The 20,236-nt window shown below is 39.5% G+C and overlaps 1 protein-coding gene across 3 annotated transcripts; it reads right to left on the bottom strand.

Annotated features, from left to right (window-relative positions):
• Nucleotides 1–3,911: 3,911 nt before the first annotated feature.
• Nucleotides 3,912–15,302, bottom strand: LOC138224052 (synaptonemal complex protein 1-like). Of its 3 annotated transcripts, none has more exons than XR_011182402.1 (4): nt 15,176–15,302; nt 13,828–13,929; nt 11,533–11,559; nt 3,912–4,065 (listed from the first exon to the last, which is right to left on the bottom strand). XR_011182402.1 is itself a non-coding variant. In XM_069180333.1 (3 exons), exon 3 carries the CDS (start codon nt 11,546–11,548, stop codon nt 9,509–9,511), a length of 2,040 nt encoding a protein of 679 aa, XP_069036434.1. In that variant the 5' UTR covers nt 11,549–11,559; nt 13,828–13,929; nt 15,176–15,302; the 3' UTR covers nt 9,227–9,508. The 3 variants fall into 3 exon arrangements, 1 of the variants encoding a protein (XP_069036434.1); XR_011182403.1 differs by having other exon boundaries at nt 3,912–4,049; XM_069180333.1 differs by lacking the exon at nt 3,912–4,065 and having other exon boundaries at nt 9,227–11,559.
• Between the last annotated feature and the right edge of the window lie 4,934 nt (nt 15,303–20,236).

Raw genomic sequence — 20,236 nt, 5'->3', positions numbered from 1 at the left:
GGGCTCCACCTGGATGATACAATTTCTTGCATTAGGAATTTGTTTTCTCACATAATCCATCTTGCTCTCCACAAGACACACAGGCAAAGAGAGAAGCTGGGGGTCAGCCATTTATACAGCACCCCTGGAGCCTTGCTCAGGGGCCCAACAGAATAGAATTTCTCTGCCAGCCATGGCATTATAACCAGCAACCTTCTACCCACAAGTGCAGAGCCTTAACCACAGTGCCACCACTCCACTCCATTATAAGCTTCCCAGTAGTAGTAATGATCATTTTGTGGGGGAGAGATCTCACACTTCACTATGAATAATCAAGAGGCATCACATGTATAATGTTCTTTCATTTACTGTGGAATGTTGTTCAAGGCATGTGAACTGACACCACATTTTTTAACTTTCATTTTTTTCACAGAGTGGGGGTAAAAATACTTACAAATTATTTAAAAGAAGTGCCTTGTGTAAGAAGTTCACCAAATTTATAAAGAGAAACAGATCTCCTTCAAGGAGATTTTGTTTCCTTCTGGTTTTTATTATATACACACCATTTAAATTATTAAAATATCAGAATGTTTCAGACTAAAATCCTTCAAGTGCTGAATAAGAAATCTAAACACGGTGCAGTTTTTACATCACTAGCTAGGAGGAGACAAATGTCAGCAATGGGAGAACTGAGTTGACGATTGTTGGAAATTAAGCCTGTTTCACTGATGAAATCATGGTGCTGTTAAAGGGGAGACAGCACTGATGTGCCCTGCATCCCTCTTGAGGTCAATACTAATAATGGTAGTCAGTGTTTTTGTGGTTCTGTTTGATTAACACATCTAAATGAAAAACATCCAGATCCCCAGTGTCTCACAATCGCGTCTGTGATCTGTCTTTAGAAATGGAGTTGATTGGATTGCATTTTATATAATAAATATTACAAGATAAAAATAGTTATCTAGTTATGCTTAAAATATTAAATATTAAAAAGCTATACTATTAATTAACATAATTTATTTTATTTCCAATTTTCAGTTTCATAGCCTGTTAAGCTTAGTACTTAAATACATCTACACACATGTAGCGGCGAGGCTTATTAATAAGAAAGAATTAAGTGTTCTGAGCCTTCCCAAATGAGGCCCCATTTCTCTGTTCATCTTTGTGGTGCAGCCACAGAGAAAGAATTCATGCAAGCTGATAAGATGTTTTCTTGTGATAAGAAACAAACTCCCAGACGGGGATGCACTTAGCTAAGCCTGGCTATCATGATCAATGGTCATCCATTGGCGCCTCTCTGTCTAGGGAGTGCCAGTTGGACATCTGGACTGCATTACTAAGTGTCAGGAGTAAGTGACTCATATCTCGCCTTGATCAACCAATCAGGGACTGGTAGGGCCGAGTAACCCACGTGGGACTCTGATGCCCATGGAACTTTCAGCCAATCAATGAGCTGAAGTTCCTCCAGGTAAAAACAGGCAACAGAGAGATTCAGTAAGATTCAGAGAGATTCAGTAAGATTCTGAGGAGAATTCTAAAGGGAATTCAAAGGAGAATTCCAGGGCAGGACGGCCCAGGAGCAGAAGGCTCCCAAGGGCAGGACATTCTCGCAGCGCGCCTCCTGACCATCCTGAGACTCAGCCCGGACAACCACGGAACGGCCAGTGTGTCCGAGTGCCAGAACTTTCCTTTGTTCTAAGAGTCTAGAGTGGAGGTTGCCCGAGGTTAGCACCAGCAGCAGGCCTCGTGAACAGGTCGGAACTGTGGACAGCTGAATCACTATTCAGAACTAGCTCTTCATCAGGAACGAACCGGTCCTCTTCCTGACTTGCTGGGACCCACAGTCATCTTTTCTCCTGTGCACAAACTTTGCTAGTTAAAGCCAACAGTGAACATCAGCAGCGCACCGTCGCAAGCCGCACAGCACAGCCTGGCACCGAGCCAGAGAGCGCGGATTGGACAGCAACAGCCTGCAACTGTTCCTTTGTGCCCGCAGGAGATCTGAATCCCCAAAGATTGGATGAGTATTCAACTTCAATGCATTACAGCTCGAGAATTCAATTGTTATCCAAACCAGTTGATATCAATTTAATTCCTAAGAGTTATGTACTTGTTTGAGTATCTAATGTAGAAGTTATAACCAAGTTCATTTATGAAACTGTCTTAATGAATGATATACTGAACGTATGTCCTCTTGATATATGTAACTCTTTGTAACTGACTGAATATATACCTTTTGTATTCTGATAACCCTCTCGATAAGATCTGTTAGGTTTAATGCATATTCTATGCATTAATAAATGTATCCTCGTGTATTAGTACCTGTGTGTGTGCGTTGTTTGAGTTATGTCGCATGGTTGGACTCTAAAGCCATCAAAAGAATCAACTTTGTGATTTACTGCTACAATTAATAATTGTCTCAGTAAATGCCCAAACCCTACAGAACTGGTGCCTTCAGAGAGCCACTACATTACATTTTGGCTATGGCAACGTTACATATTTGGCGTCCCTGAACAGCTATGAATCACTACATATTTGGCGTCCCTGAACGGCTATGAATCACTACACACACAAAATGATTATCAGTGTAGAGGCTGTTCCAGACCCACTGCCAGTGAATCAATCAGGAACTCCTGACTGATGGTTTGTTGCATCATAAACCAGGAGCTGTGGAGCCTGGCCAGTTTTCAGCCAGTGCATAGCTGTAACAAATCTACTGGGTGAAGAGACTCAGAGCACTCTGACAACAGCACTCTGGAAATGAAATAGTAACAAAAAATGAATCCATGTTTTCTTACTGTAAACATTTGTGTATTGATTTGCCTATAAAAACAAATTTGCTACATTTTCATTCATTTTATTTTTTAAATTTACCTATTGTGATTGAGATTTATGTTAGTATTGTTACTGCTATAGGTGACTAGGAAGTGTCTCTAAGAGTTTAGATAAAGTGTGCAACACCTGACATTGTAAACATTTCCATCTTTAAAACAGAAGGGGATGTTTGCTGAGATGTAGGGGAGTTACCATTGTTGTAACAAACAAATAAGTTCTGGACCCCGAGATGAAGTTGAAACAAGTGAGTTTAATTGCATGCTAGGTACAGTATATTCAAAGAGTTGTTCAAAATTATAGGTACAAAGCTCCAGTTTATATAGCAAACTTCATCCATTTCTGACGCAAATTGTTACCGTGGTAATGGGGGAAGGTCACCTGTGTTTGGACATTCTTTAGATCTTGAACACATTGAATGGCCAGTCTTATCTTCCCATAGTTAGGGAGTCTCTATATTATACTTGGAATCTCTTATCAGTTAACTCCCATCCCTGCCATAACTCAAAAGAGCTTAATCATGGAATGTTTTGTACCAAAAGAAGTCTTTGTGCATAAAGAAACAAGTAAACCATTTTTTCACATTTCCTATCTTTCTTCATTCCCCCCCTTCAGTACTACACAAACAACATGAGGCAGACTTCGCCTTTTTAGGAGTACAGGCATGCATTACCATGACTTTGTGAGTTACACGATTACAGCAAGACGTGATTAAAGTCTTACCGCAAGTGACGATTACAATTGCACATACTGTATAAGCAATACTAACTCTACAAATAGATACTGTAACAAAGTTCCACCCCAGAACCCAAACACAGACCTCAGCCATGTGGAGATCAATCATCAGGATCTCGGTATAGCAATACAGACCCAACATTAACTTTGATTATAATTTGTGGCTGTTAGATATGACAATGCCAAGAATGTGTTGATACCATATTCCCCAATATCAGAGTGATGTTCCTCAGGTCTAACAAGCACACTGTTGGCCGCTCTTAGGAAGCCCGTAAGACACAGAAAGAATAGCAACAGCATTATTTCTGTTCACTCAGTCTCTGGTGCAGTGGCTCGGTGACAGTGCAATGCATGGATCAAGCGATCTCGCCCAGTCATTCGGATGGCAGAGTTGGTAGTCTGTAGCACTTGGTATGGTCCCTCTCAGCTGGGTTGCAATGTCAGTCAGGGCATCTTTTTCACTCACACCCACTCGTCAGGTATCAGGTCATGTCTTCCCTCTACTGTGTAGCGGCAATGCTTGTTAATAAGACAGAATTAAGCGTTGGTATGCTGTCCTAAAGGAGGCCCCATCTCACCCTCCATCTCTGTGGTGCAGCCACAGAGAAAGTATTCATGCAGGCTGATTTAAGATGTTTTCTTTTGATAAGGAACAAGCTCCCAGATGGGGATGCACTTAGCTAAGCCTGGCTATCATGATCAATGGTCATCCATTGGCGCCTATCAGTCTAGGGAGTGCCGAATGGACATCTGGACTGCATTCCTAAGTGTCAAGAGTAAGTGACTTATATCTCATCTTGACCAACCAATCAGGGACTGGCAGGGCGTGGTAATACCACGTGGGTCTCCAATGCCCGCCAAACTCTCAACCAATCAGCACACATCTGTGTCTTGGTCAAAAAGGGAGTGCAAGCTCAGATCGGGGCTCTCCTTGGCCATTTTCGTGCATCCTCAGAGACAATCACGTGACAACTGCTGTTGTCTGCAAAAGGACTTGGACTTTGTTCTAAGCGCGAGGCCGAGGACCCCGTACGTACTCAGAATTCTACCAATGTGAATGCTCCGCTTGATCAATGGCAGCCTACAGTTGGACCCTTGTCGACAACCTGAATAGCTTATTCAGAAGCAGCGCTGGACCGGGAACGAACCAGCCTCTTCCCAGGCAAAAGAATGACTTGTGAGGACTCACGGTCACACTCTGTGCATAGAGACTTTCTACTAGCCAGCCGGACTGCTGATAGATCCCCTCGGAGCAACGACTGCCCTGCGCGCCGCAGTCAGATTCCTCCGCCCGTCCTACTCCGAGCTGCACCTCGACTGGTTGGCCGGTAGCCAGAGGACGCCGACACAACGCCCATTGGACAACCGCTGGAACAGAGGCTGCAACAGAGCCTGTCAGCTGGTTTGATGTTCATGCCGGGAAATTCCAAATCCATACACAGTGGATAAGTAAACCCCATGTTCTACATTGCGTCTCGAGAATTCAATTGTACCTCAACACAAGTTGTTATCAATTTAATTCATGAGTAATGTATTTACTTCCGAGTTTAGAGTAACAGTGGGTAATAACACTGATTAGCGATTTGGTAACCGAACGATATATATATTGACATATATTCTCTGTTGTGTATCTCTTTGTGTTTGCATCTCTTCGAGATTATATACCTTGTATATTGATAACCCTCACAGTAAGGTCTGCCGCTCGTATCCAGGCAGACTAGTATATGTTTGGTGCACAATTTATATTAATAAATGTATCTCGTGTATTGAATCCGTGTGTGTGCGTTGTTAGTTGTTCTGACGATTGATTTTCTAAAAGCCCCAACGAACAATCTCGTGATTACTGCTACAATTAATAATTGTCTCAGTAAACCCATCAAACCACTACAACTGGAAGTCCCCAAGCATCCAGCACCTGTTCACCAGCCCCGTGCACCACTTTAGTTAAGAACCTACAATACTGCAATAGAGAATTAGATAGCAAACTCAACAATCTATTAGCCAAATTTGGCCCTCCAGGGAGTTTCATTGGTCGGCCCATGATGATCTCAAATGGGCTCAGTCCCACAGTTCTGTTTGATTCAGCCAGCAGGCTACACAGGACCGTAGGCAGAGCATCTACCCACAGGGTTCCTTCAGTCATTAGATAACATCTTGTCAGTCTTTCAGAGTTCTGTTCATTCGTTTCACCGTTCCTGCAGACTGAGGGTGATGGGGGCAATGAAGGTCCCATCTCACCCCTAACAATGCAGCCACAGCCTGACACACCTTCCCTGTTAAGTATGTCCCTTGATCAGAATCCAAGCAGCTGAGCAGTTAAAGAGGCAGTGGCCTCAACCCACCGGGAAAACAGATCCACAATCTTTAAGAGTCCAGTTTTCCCTTTACATACTGGCAAGCTACAATTGTCAATTTGCCAGTGCATGAAAGGTCCCTCAGGAGCAGGACGTTTGAGCTGTAGCACCCGCACCTGAGCTGTAGTTGACATAATTATCATGCAGCCCCACATTCTTTTCTAACCATTTGCATTTCTCTGTTCTGGAGGCCTCAGCCTGAATGTCCTGTAACTGTCCCTTTTCTACCAACAGAGGTCTCAAGAGACTCCTGCACTCCCAGGGCTGCCCGCCTCCCTCATGCACCAGAAAGGACCCATCGGTAAACAGTATTAAATCTTCATTAAATCTTCAAGGCCACCCCACCCTTTGGCAACAGCATCTAATGAGGAATCACACCTTTAATTGAACCTAAGCCTAAGTAGTACAAAGCAAAAATGCTAACCACTGCAAGACTGTACTGTCTTAATATATTTAAACTTTTGTTTAAATTAATTTTATACAAATACTATGTTTAGATAACTCATTTAGGTCCACCTGTACTGTGCTGGTATTTGTACTTATACGTTTTAGACACTCTTATGTTTTCTAGTCACTTAAGTTGATTTTGATTTGCTTTAGTCACGTTTCTTTAGTTAAGTCTCTAGCCAGTCCGGCTGGCTAAACACACTCGCAGCATCATTTACTGTACCAAAACTCACAGTTACGCACTGAGGTTTTTTACACACACACGTCGGCACACAAATTCATAAAACACACATCCACATCTTGAATACTTTTTGTACTACACCCTTAAATTATTAGATTATGTGTTACACCTCATGAACATTATAGTTTTGGTTTTAGCGTAAATGCTCTGTATTTTGTTTCACCTCTACATGTATCCCCTTTAACAGTGTAACTTTTTATAAACACAATATCACTTATTCCAATATCTGTCTGTTTATCCTTACACCACTGTTCAGCCCAAACACCATCTGACAGTCTGTGCTTTTTTTCAGCTTTTCCTCACATTCTTTAACTTGCATTTGTCTGATATATAATCAGACACCTCCACTGCTTCATCAGACAGCCAGTTAGCACACATGTACAGTTTCTTACTGTGTCATGTGAGGTAACAGCTCATAGACAATTGCTTTACACTTGGAAAAAAACTGTGCATTGCTGCACTCATGCAACTAGGGGCGTCTGTTACCTCCAGATCTAAATGCCTCTCAGAGTCTTTAGAGAGGACTTACTGTACCTCGCACTGTTCACAAGTAAGGAACGAGAACACGTGCAACTCTCCTCCCAGATAAGTAACTTACCATCCCCAGAACGCCAGCATTGATGCTTTTGCCCTAGGGTGGACTTATGCACTAGGCTCCAGTCAGAGCTATTCTCGGCTCCCAACGTCCTTTAAATCCTCCTACTAAGTGATTTGCTCTTTTATTATGAGGTGTGTTTATGTTTGAGTTTTGTGTGTGTATGTTCACAAACAATAAAAACAACAAAAGCGTACACATTATCTACTTCCCACTTTCACTCACATCGAGCATCCCCTTTTACCTTCTGTAGGGGTTTTGTGAATTTATTGGGGCAATTTATTAATTGTAGCAGCAATCACCAGGTGGTTCGTTGTGGCTTTTAGATAATCAATCAATCAGCGACGCACACACATAGATTCAATAAACGAGATACATTTATTAATACATAAATTGTGCATAAAACATATAACAGTCTGCCTGGATACAGGTGGCAGATCTTACTGTGAGGGTTATCAAAATGCAAAGTATATAATCACGAAGAGATGCAAAACACAAAGAGATACAAACAAAGAATATGCTTCAGTATACCATTCGGCTATACTACCGTTAATCAGCCTACATTAGCTACTCAAAAGTAAATACATTACTCATATGAATTGAATTGATATCAACTTGTGTTGAGGTAACAGTTGAATTCTAGAGATGCAATGTAGAACATTGGGTTTACTTTTCCAGATGTAGATTCGTATTTCCTGGTACGGATACCAAGACCAGCTAGCGGCTGCGTCCAATAGCCAATAGGCATCGTCCCGGCGTCCTCTGGCTTTTTGCCAACCAGTCTTGGTGCAGCTCGGAGATGGACGAATTTGGAGGAGAGATTTCTGCTGTGGCAACATGCCGACAGTGTCTCTCTCAGGAACCTACTAGTAGTCTGGCTGATTAGTAGAAAGTCTCTATGCACAGAGCGTGACGACGGGTCCGAGCAAGTCACTTTTTAGAGAGAAGAAACTCGGTTTGTTTCCGGTGTAGCGCTGTTGCTGAATAAAAACGTATTCAAGTTGTCGACAAGAGTCCAAACGTATACTCTGGTGATCAAGCGAAGAGTCCACATTGGTGTCAGCTAGCAATTTATGTACGGGCATTCCTTGGGCCGACACTTTGCTGAAACAAGGTTCCAGTCCCAGACAACACTCACTGTCACGTGATTGTCTCTGAGGGTGTGAAAAGTGGCCGGAGAAGCAAAGTTTCTGAGCTGTGCAGTGTCTTTTAAACCAGGACCAAGACAGGTGGTGATTGGTCGAAAGTTTAGTGGCCATTTCTGACCCACATGGGGTTACCACGCCCTGCAGGTTCCTGATTGGTTGGTCAAAGTGAGAGATGAGTCACAATGACCTCTGACATCTAGGACCGCAATCCAGATGTTCCCAAGAATCTTACAGCCAGGAATGGCCATTGATCGTGATAGCCAAGCATGGCTGGGCACATCCCCATTTGGAAGCTGCTTCTAATTTCAAAGATAAATCTAAATCAGAACTGCATGAATAGCTTCTCTGTGGCTGCACCACAGAGATGAGAAAGAGAGATGGGGCCTCATTTAGGAAGCACAGCAACACTTAATTCTGTCTTATTAATAAGCATTGCCGCTACAAATGTATATAAAAAGAACAGGTTAATTCTCAAATTAATTCTCAAATCTGGTAGGGATTCAGGGAAACAAGTGAGAATTAATTATTAAACAGAAAACAGATGATACAGATAAGGATGTGTTAGTTTGATGTGATGTAATCTAGTACCACAGGGATCTCTACTAGGACCACTGCTCTTTATTAATTTTATATCTGTGACCTAGATTCCTGTTTAAATATTGAAATGGTCATATTTTCAAATATGGAGGAAGCAAACCGTAGAAGCAGCAAATGAAATTTCAAAGATTTAGAAACAAATCACGACTTAGCAAACACATTTATCATATTGTTGTAGAACAATTCTGTTGTAGACAAGATCTACTCTGAGGCTGTCCATTATAAAAGTATCATCACAATACCTGCAGGAAACACATATGTATCTAAAGCAATAAGCAATAAAAATAGAAAAATATATTCCACTCCAATTAATTCGTAATACTATAATCAAACTAATAATATTACTACAGAAATGTGTATACTGTATTATTGCAGAAAAAAATATATTAGTTTCCGTAAATCCAAACTAACTACCCCGAGCCCGTTAATTCCCATTGAACAAATCCTGCAGTTTTCTATTAAGCAATGTTTTCCAGTATCACGTCTATCATGTTATAGTATAAGCCTGTATGACAAAAAAGCATATTTTGTAGGACTCGTACATTTATTTCTTTGCATTTTCAGCAGAAAAATGTAAGAGCTAACAATACTGCCCCTCATCTTCTTCTTCTTGAGTTGACATCTTCATTCCCACTTCAACACATTGTCTAACGTCTTTTATCTCTTCCTCAGAGGCTGGGGGCAATGCTCCATTGAGTGCTTTTTCAATCTTCTCTGTTCTTGATTTTGTATTCCTTTCAAATTCTATTTTATTTTTCAGTACAATTGTTTTTATTCCTGCTTCTGCTTCTTCACAGCCAATCTGTAACTTTTTCCGTTCTGTATCAAAGTCAGATTTGCTGGGGTCTAAGGCCATAAGTTTCCCCAAGCTGCTGATTCTATCCATGAGGTACAAGTTGGAGATCTCTGTGTAGGTCCCAGAGATCATGTTCACCAAACTGGCAATATTAGATGCTTGGAAAGCTTGGTTATACAGCAGATCTCTCAGGAATGATTTTGCTGAATAGCCAAGCTTAGAAGAACCTGCTTTTTCTGCAGTTTGGACAACATCCTTTAAATGTTTGTTTAGGTTGGTTTTGATTATGTTGGAGAGCATGTGGAAAAAGAATACCATCTTCTCCCATTGTTCCTTTACTTTTCCCATTGCATCCAGTCCCTTCGTCAGCATTTTAATAGTGGTCTTGAAGTCGATTTCTTTCACCTCACAGCTCCTCATTGTGACTAGGATTTCAGTCAGGTCACTGTGGTATTTGTCCAGATTTTCCAAGCTTTTCTGGAACATCTCTTGTGCTTGATTCATCTGAGCTCGACTCTGCTCTATGCGAAAACGGGCGTTGTCAGCTGCGACGTCACCTGCACTTTTTCTCTGTGTACTTTGCTCCTCTTGCTGTTTGGCCAGTTGTGGGGGGGTTACAGGAAAGGCAGAGGCACCTGTGAAGCCTTTACTCTCGGTATCAAACTTCATAGCCTGTGTTTTCAACTTTTTTAGTTTTGTTATTAACTCTTTTTGTTTGCTTTCTTCACAGACATTGTCTGGAGCAATATCTGTTAGACAAGAGCAGATTGTAAGAATGTCTTCGCACATTTGCATTGCTGTTATTTTTGGCTTGCAGTCTTCTTCTTTTTCCAAAGATTCCTTAACTCTTTTCACTTGATCTGCCACCCACTCAGACTTTGCACATTCCTTCTTTTGATCATAAAGTACGCCCCAATGGATTTTGTCTTCATGAAAAAAAGACTTAACTAGTTCTAGGAGACTCAAGAGAACCTGTGATTTGGCATAAACATTGCCTAACGCAATGGGATTTTGCTCCTTACTTGTTTTTCTTCCAAGCTTAGTTACACTTGCAGTACAAGCACTATAACAGATATTAACTAAATTAGTGAGGCCCTCCACAAAGTTCATGCCAACAATATCCCAACCACTGGGCAGAGAATCCATGGCTTTTTTATATTCTTGTTGAGCTTCATCCAACTGCTTTTGCATGTTTTCAAATGTCTTATTTGCTCTACGTTTTCCTTCTTCTGCTGTTTGTTTCCTCAACTTGGATTCCTCTATTTTCTGCTTCAGTTCTTCTAATTCTTCACTATAGGCTGCCTTAGCATTCAAACAGGCCTCCATCAGCTCTTGAATCAGATCAATGACAAAGGTGAATTTTTTCTCTGTGAGCTCTGACAGGATTTTACACTCCTCTGCTATGGAGCTGATGTTTTCTAGCTGGTCAGGGAGCATGAGCTCGATGAGCTTGTCGTCATCTCGGACAATCAACTTGACTGCTAATTTTACATACTCTGGCACATTGGCAGAGTGGAGACGAATCTGGTCCATGTTCTTATGGGCCTCGTTGAACGCACCCCATCCAGCATTGCACACTTGCATGAGACAGGCGCGGAAGGACTCTGGGTAACGGATGAATTTAAAGCCATCTTTTGGGGGATTTTTATTGATAGAAAAGTCTGTATTAGAAGAGATAAAGACTAATTCTCCTAAAATGGCTATGGAAATTGGAGCTGGCATCAAAAACTCTTCCCAATTAGCATAAGGTTTCATTAGCATTTTGTTGTAATTTCGTACATCTTCAGCCTTGGTGATTTTTTTGGTACCTTGTATTATTTCCATGATTCTTCTTCCTAAGAGTAAAGGATAGAAAATCAATTTGTGATCTGCAATTATGTGTTCATGTGCACTTGTACACATGGAAATCTTTCCTAAATATTCTGGATATAACATTGTTAGGAGGTGATCCTGTTAACATTTTGTGTGACAAATGGGGGCTTATAAAATTTTACAATTTTAGCATTATATTATTGTATCAACATCAGTTCAGAAAATATTTGGATACTTTTATTTCAAGCAGCAGAAACAGTATTTATTTTTACCAAGAGCTGTAATGATCTGATTTATCATTATTAAATGTGAAGGATACTGAATGTCAGCAAAAACTGTAAGAAGATATACAAATTGAAGTTTAGTGATAAGCAAAAGGTTTCAGACCCATAATTCAGTACAATAGAGTCGCGTTTATCTGACTTTCATTTATCTGACATTCCGTTTTATCCGACATAGCCAATTACCATAGTGTACAGTATATACTGTACGCTATGCATGTGCATGAAAGATCCCCCTTAGAATTTCTGATCTTGCTATTCACTGCTTCTATAATAACATCTTTAGCAGTGCACTGAGATTTGTGCTTGCGTTTTGATCAATCATCATGCTGCAGTACAGCTTAACAGCAACTACAGCAAACTGATGTGAGTTAATTTGATCCTTTTCTCCTGGCAAAAGTTCTATAGTTTTCTGGGCATAGCTGATGGAATTGCCAAGTCTTACCATGAATTTCTATAGAATTTTCCTTTTGCAAGTTAACTTCAATGTGGCCGTGCTCTAGTAGAGGTCATTGTCTTGCTGAAGAGTACATTTTTCTACCTAATATAAAATTCTTAGATGACAACAAAACCAAATAAGTCATTTGAATGTCAGGTGTATGTCTCCTTAAACAACTCCTATAGGTAATAACTTGTAGAGTAGGGATTTTAGAATGGATGTACCAAAAGTTAACTCATGCAAATTATTGTATATATGGATCTGCATATCTCTGACACAATAAAAGCCCTTTTTATTTTAATTAACAAAAGGTACCTCAAATTAAAATATAATATTTAAACTTAGTAACATGCATATCAGGCAACCCAGTGATCAGCATTGCTGCCTTGAAGCACTGGGGCCGTGAGTATAATTCTAGACCTTGCTCTGTGTTTGCATAGGTTTCCTTTCACAAAGCAAAAACTTACTGATAGATTAAGTGACTTCTGAGAAAACTGGCCTTGGTACTGTATAAGTTTGTTTTTGTGTTTGTGTGTGCCCTGTGTAATGCACTGGTGTACCATCTAGGGTGTATTCTGCCTTGTGCCCATTGCATGCTGGGATAGGCTCTTGCTCTGCAACATCACTGTATTGGATAAAATGGAAGGAAATGGGCCAGCAGCTATATCACCCTGCAGCTCTCAACTGGCTACCTACTGAAGCTAAGCAGGGTTTACCCTGGCCAACCTGGATGGGAAACCTCCTCGGAAACTACGTTTGCTGCTGGACAAGGTGTTAGTGGGACCAGTGGGGGGCACCCACCCTGCAGTCTGTGTGGGTCCTAATGCCCCAGTATAGTCTTTCTAATGAGACCTTCAACCATGGTCCTGACTCTCAGTGGTCATTAAAGATCCCTGGGCATTTCTCGAGAAGAGTAGGGGGTCATTCCAGTGTCCAGGCCAAATTTCCCCTCTTGGCCCTTACCGTGGCCTCCAAATTGTCCCCATGTATGATTGGCTTGCACTTGCCTCACCACAATCCTCACCAGGAAAAGCACAGGTGGAAATGGATAGAAACCCTATAGTCTCTCTTGGTAGCCTAAATATTGTGTCTGAGATGATAAAGTCCATAAGATTTTAAATTACACAGTGAATAGTGCTGTGAAACAGATTGTTAATCTATACTCTGTATGTCTCCTGATGCAGACTTTATGTGTACATATACTTGCATATATGTGTGAGTGCCTTAAGGCAGATCAAGTAACAACAAATTTCATTATCTACACCACTGCTGTCATAGTGTTATAAACATCACAAATAGAATTCCTATCACAAGATTTTCTTTTTATAATTTGTAAAGTGCAAATGACCAATTTTCTTATTAGCTTATTGTATTTATATACTTGGTACAAAATACCTTTGATGGTTTGAGATTATTTTGGTCTGTTAATCTCAAATACAGAGACTTAAATGTTATAAATTGTTGTGAAAGGTATCACTACAGTGAAAGATTAAATTTTGGAGTACAGACATTAAACACACAGAAAAGCAGAAATAGCATAGTTTTGCAATGCTTAAAAGAACTGCTCTTACCAGCCAGCAGCAAGAAAAACTCTCACAATAATGAGTGAAGGTGGAGTCCTGACTGATAGAGGCCAGGAAGATCAGGGTGGGCACCTGAAGTCACAGACTCAGCTGAGGAAACATGAGATAGCCAAACACTTACACTCACATACCATTGTATTCTAAACCATTCATTTCTAGTCACTTTTTATCCAATACAGTAAGTACCTAGTGGAAACCTAAACAAACGTGCAGAGGATGTACAAATTCCATGTAGACATCACCCAAGGATGTAAATCCAGGGCCCCAGCTCTATGAGCAGCAATGTTAACTACTGTGCAGCAAAAAAAAAAAATCATTTATGTTTTATTAATGTTTTACTAGGATTACTTGAAGTAAGAAGTAGTTCAAGTACGTAGCTGCATCAGCATCTGTAGGCTGCAAAGGAACAAGTAAAGGTTTATTCTCTGTTGAAAAGAGAAGAAAGGAAACACAATGTGGAGCCTTCTTTGGGTTCCTCACATGGTGCAGCGAATTCCTTGATTTTCCTGTGAGAATCCAACGAATGTGTCTCTCCTGATAAAAATTACTCCGCCCTTTGATGACTTACCTGTGCTTACAATCTCAGCTTTGCTAAAGTTATTAATATTTGGAAATAGTTATGGCAATGGTATTAACTTCTATCCTGACTATAGAAAATATAGAATCAATAAAATGAGTATACTAATATACTCATTTTATTTCCCACTCCAAACTCTTTTGTAACATATATACATCTGTATTGAATGCAGAATTTATGTATCAAGCAAATACTGTATTTATGGAAAATAACATTGAAATTATACAGTGTTTAAAAGAAGAAAAAAAGTACTGTTACTGTATATGTTGGACTTGAACATAGTGCACTGCAATCATCTAAGAGGAATAATGATAATTTTGTATATATTTTCTTTGTCTCTATTTGGTTGATTTCAGACAATTAAAACTGCAAAGCATAATGCCGTCATTGCTTCACAGAAGAGGTAATGTTCTTTGGAGGTTCTGCATATCCTTGTTAACATTTTACCTTTCCATTACTTTGGAAAAGGTTAATCTTAGTCTCATCTGTACATAAAATTGCAGATGCTCTAAATGTCTTTTGACTAATCTTCAAAGCTGGTAAAGGAGAAGCATGATTAAGGTAAGGACATCTTCAGCCACCTCCAAATCTGGGAACAATGACAATAATAAATCTTCAATGACCTAATTAAATCACCACCTACTGTATAGTCAGTTAAGTAAAATATTTTAAGCACATTCTTAACTCAATTTAAAATAAGATGTTAGGTATTTCTTCCTTGTTTACAATGTGTACATGTATCAAAACTGTTTTGTTTACCTTTGGTTATGGTGTTAATATCTGCAAGCAATGTAATCTGTAGTTTCTTCTTGTGCGTCTGTGGACTCTGGCTGACAGATTCAGTTCCCAGTGCTGCACACCGTGCTCGTGTTGGATTCACTGCTAAACTGCTAGGAGAGGATACAAAACTACAGAGGCCCATGTGATGTTTTGCACAAGGCTATACCTTTCATTGTATCTCAGGTTGTCTAAAATCATAAAGTAAGGTATGTAATACAGGTAAATTGATCAATGTTCCAGTAATCTTAACAAATGTCTATTACCCTAATAGGGATGACAGGAGCCTAATTAACTTTTTTCTTGGATTCTCATCACTTGATGCTTAGGGGAGACTCTAACTTTGTTCTAAACTCTACATTAAACTGTTGCTCCTCTAGGTGTATTCCTGTCAATAAGACTGCATTAAACTTTACATCATTTCTTTATTTTTACACTATCTCTGATGCCTGGAGTTTTCTTACACTCTTTCATGGCAGTTTTCAAATGTCCTCCTTTCTCTCTTTCAACAATGTCTATCTCACACAATAATTTAATGCTCAAACAGTAATTTCATTTTCAGTTGCAAATAGTAAAACTCCCCTATTACAGAACTAAACCTATCAGTCGAAGATCCTATATGTCCACCTTTGGAGAATCAACCTGTTGTTGCTCTCTGACCTGGATTTTATCTAATTTATTATTTCCCAGATAGAAATACTTTTAGACACAAACACCACCCCAGACATTTCTTATGGAACTTTATGGGAAACTCTTAAGGCTTCTCTTTGGGAGCAAATATGTCCTTCTCCTTCTTCTTAATACCAATCATTTGTGTTCCCCCTTCTCTCCAAGAATGATGGGGGAAAGATCTTCAATGGAATAGAAACTAGGTTGTGACAGTTCAGCATTCACTTTAAAACAACATTTTAATGTAATTTGAAGAACTGAAAGAGTAGAGTGATACAGTGGTGGTTAGTATTGCTGCCTCTTACAGCTGACGCCCTGGGCTCCATTACAGACCTTATCATGTTATCTACATGGACTTCAAATGTTTCCTCCAGGTGCTCCAGTTTCCTCACATAGTACAAAGACATACTCATAGGTTTATTAGCATCTGGATACATAGGCCTTGGTCTGAGTGTTGATAGGCTCTGGCTATTTTACAGATGCAGTCATTCAAAACAAGCTGGGTATGTTGCGGTAAAACGTGGTTGGCGTGTCACCTCACAACGCATCATAATGGGTCATATCACGTTAAATGGTATAATACTGCAATTATGATAATAGTATCAGGAATCACCGCCAGGTGGAGCTAATGAAGCTAAACCTCTCATGTACAGCATTTGAGCTGTTGACAGAAAATGCATGCTTTGAAATCCCGGTCACTCCTGAAAGACAATCTTTTTCCAATTAAGAATTTAAGTTGTATACTCTTCAGACTTTTAATAATTGTCAAGTGTGTATTACAGCAAGTTAATCATTAAACATTAAAATGTCAGTATTTTTTATAAAAGCAAGATAGCTAAGTTGGACAAAAGTACACAACCTACAACCTTTGTCATAAATATTTACAATTATGCAGAAATATTTTATGCATCAAAGTCTTTACGGAAGATATAACTAATAAATTAATAATGAATGACCTTGGACAGGCTGTAAGCTCAAAGTACTACCATGGTCTACTCTCTTTGTAACTGTTTGTAAACTAAAAGACATTATTTTTTCATTGACAAAAAATAACAGCACAGCATTTCGTTGATCTGATCCTGTATTCATTTCCAATCATACAAAGTAAGTCTTGAGAATCTCCGATTCACCATGCCTTTCACATGCTCATAAATGATATTAATTTAGGAACATAAACTTATTATGTAAACTGTATATGGCTGGTATTGGTAGTTTAAAGAAAAAATACACACCAGTATCCCACTTTATCCCTTAACATTTTAAGCATCAAAGTCTTACATGTTGTTATTCGGAAATGTTTTTCCGTGCTCCTTCTGACCATATTACGGTTATATTGTAACGCATACGGCCATCAGGGTGTGTAAGAGCCGGCTTACCAGAGCAGTGACGTCGCCGCCCTTCCCTTTGATAGCAGGACTGCAGCTACTAGGCTGTAGAGAGATCTCTTTTTGGCTCACCAGACTGGGTCCCTGTTGAGTGACACGGGAGTCCTGGGTTCAAGCCCCCGACGGTGGAGGGCCGACCTAATGCGGCAAGGGCGCCCGCCTGAACCCCCGTTGCGTTACAATATACTTTGTGAGAAAAGTGACAGTTTTAAGCTTTTCTGTGAATACGCTCATTATCAGTAAACAAAAGCATACTTTTAGAATTTGATTAATAGGGAATATAATATGGAATCGCATATCTAAAGAAATTAACGATATAATTATATTAATCTAACGTAGCACAAACTCTTTGTGTTGTGATGGCTTAAGTGACTGAAGCTCTGGCTTAAGTGATAGCCTGAGGTTGGGTGTTTAAATCTAGCTATTGTCATGGGTTTTCATTTAACAAATAAACATTTCTTTGAAAAATTAAAATAGCAAATATTATGGACACTATATTGACATTTTTTATATTTCAAAATATCACAACATGTTCGTACTGTATGTACACAGCGGTACTGCAGAGTGTAGGGCGCAAACCCATATGACCCCATAAGCGCTACATTATTAATTATATCTTCTGTGTCACATTAATATAGGAATGTTCTTTTTCACAAATGTAAAAAGAGGCGATATACTGAACTGTTCTTCAACTCTTTAACTCTTCTACAGTTTACAGAGAAATTCCAAACAGAGCTTCACAACATTGTCCAATAATACTCTTCTTGTGTCTAATTTCTAGTTTAACAGGATTTGAGCTACAGTATATGAATATAATTATATTGTTATTAATTTCTTTAGATACATGATTCCATATTATATTCCAATTTAATCAAATTCTAAAAATGTCAATATAGTGTCCATAATATTTGCTCTTTTAGTTTTTCAAAGAAGACTTTCAAAGGCTTGAGGTGTCTGTTAAATTGCCCCACTGAATAAAGTGTTTTGAATTAAACCGGTTTAACTGCTCTTAAGCATACTGTAGTTTTTGTTCACAGAACTTTGTCAGTGAAAAAAATGACCGCTGGCACTTTTCCTCCCCCCCTACATTCTCAGAGTAGAATAGGTGAACCTTCCAATGAAAGACAGTCCCCCTTCCCCCCGCGGACAGACTGACAAATGTTTTCACTGCCTATTATTTGAGCTACATTAATATAATTGTATCATTATTAATTTCTTTATATACGCTATTCCATATTATATTCACCATTAATCAAATTAAATTAATCAAATTAATCAAATCAAAAGTATGATTTTGTTTACTCCGAGAATGAGTGTATTAGCAGAAAAGGTTAAAACATTATAACTTTTTATTAAAACCCTCCACATCGCATCGGGCCTAACAACACCTTTTAACTGTGGCTACAGATGCAGCCATTCAAAGTGAGCGAAACAGACACGTACCGCAGGTAATTGGCTGCGGTGTCGCGTATCATGACGCAAGATGACACGGGGTACCGCGGTACGTGGGTCTGTCGTAGAAAGACTTACAGTAAACGTCTTTACTGTGCCCGTTGTAGATATTGTATTTTACCACTGAAGGGAAATCTTAGTAGCTGAGCATAAAAAGAATAGGAGCATACTGTAACGCATGTGAAGGCCATAAACGATATTAATTTTGGAACATAAACATACAGTATATAGCTTGTCTTGGTACTTTAAAGAAAAAAATACACACCAGTATTCCATTTCTCCCTAAACATTTTAAGCTTCGAAGTCTTTAACTCGATACCGGAGTCAACAAGCATACTTTTAGAATTTGATTAATAGGGAATATAATATGGAATCGCATATCTAAAGAATTTAATAACGGTATGAGTATATTCGTGTACTGCGACAGGGCTGTGTAGGGCTGTTATTCCTCCCTGTTCATGCGAGCTGTCTTGTAGCCTACTGGTCTAGGTGCGTGACTACCCACTAGCAGGTTGTGTGTTCGAATCCGGCTGGTGCTGGACTTTTCTTTTAACAAACATTTCTTCGAAAAAATAGGTAAGCGATATTATGGACAATCAATTGACTTTTATATTTCAAAATATCGCAACATGATCGATATTTGCGATATTTTGAACATATCTTCCCTTCTGACAGCGGTTCCTGCTTCTAGTGTGTGTGTGTGCAACAGAGTACATTTTTATAGAGAAATGGAGGCTGGACAGTATGCGTTACAATATAAACATTTATATTGATTTAAATCGTGTTCTGATTTAAATCGCAAACTCGTGTTTAATTATGTGTTTTTTAATCATAATCAGGCTAATGCATTTCTACATTTTCTGTATAAACCAGCTTAGAGGTTCATACAGAAAGACAGCTTGTGTTTAAATTGAGTGTAAGGTAATTTATGCTTCTAAAGTCATGGTCACTTAACTATACAGTACGTGCAAACGTTTCGTATGTTGCTGTCGTGAATGCCTGCGTACCCATAAGTATCTTATTTGCCTTGAGTCTGTCTACAGTATATCTGTCCCACTACCCCCCTCTCTCCCTCAATTCAATTCAATTCAATTCAAGGTGTTTTATTTGCATGACAGATGGGTACAAGCAGTGTTGGGTATGTATATTGTAACGCTTACTGCCGACAGGCACTGTGTAAGACCCGGCGTACCAGAGCAGCGCACCGAGGAAGCGTTTGCATTTATAACTTAGTTTTTAAAATTAGTCAAGCAATATGAACTCCCGGAGTGCTGGCTGTGACGAATTAAACCGGTCTCACAGGTATTCAAAGTAGGCTGGGCTACTCCCTCAATAGAATCGCTTTAAGGAAAAGCATTTTCAGAGAGCAATCACGCTGTGTTTATGCAGAAAAAGCGATTAGGTTTATGAGCAATCTAATTACCTATTCGCTTAAAACGCTATATAAAATAAAGTTTATTTAGAGATGAATGATCAGTGTCGCAGTTTAAATAATGGGAGTCAGGAAACTAACACACAGCGCCACCGGATTTAATAA

This window comes from Lepisosteus oculatus, chromosome 18 (genome assembly GCF_040954835.1).
Source record: "Lepisosteus oculatus isolate fLepOcu1 chromosome 18, fLepOcu1.hap2, whole genome shotgun sequence".
Taxonomy (NCBI): Eukaryota; Metazoa; Chordata; class Actinopteri; order Semionotiformes; family Lepisosteidae; genus Lepisosteus; species Lepisosteus oculatus.
This window is presented reverse-complemented; position numbering and strand designations above follow the sequence as displayed.

Coding starts and splice junctions, on each gene's coding strand:
- LOC138224052 (XM_069180333.1), bottom strand. CDS start 11,548: ATGGAAATAATACAAGGTACCAAAAAAATCACCAAGGCTGAAGATGTA.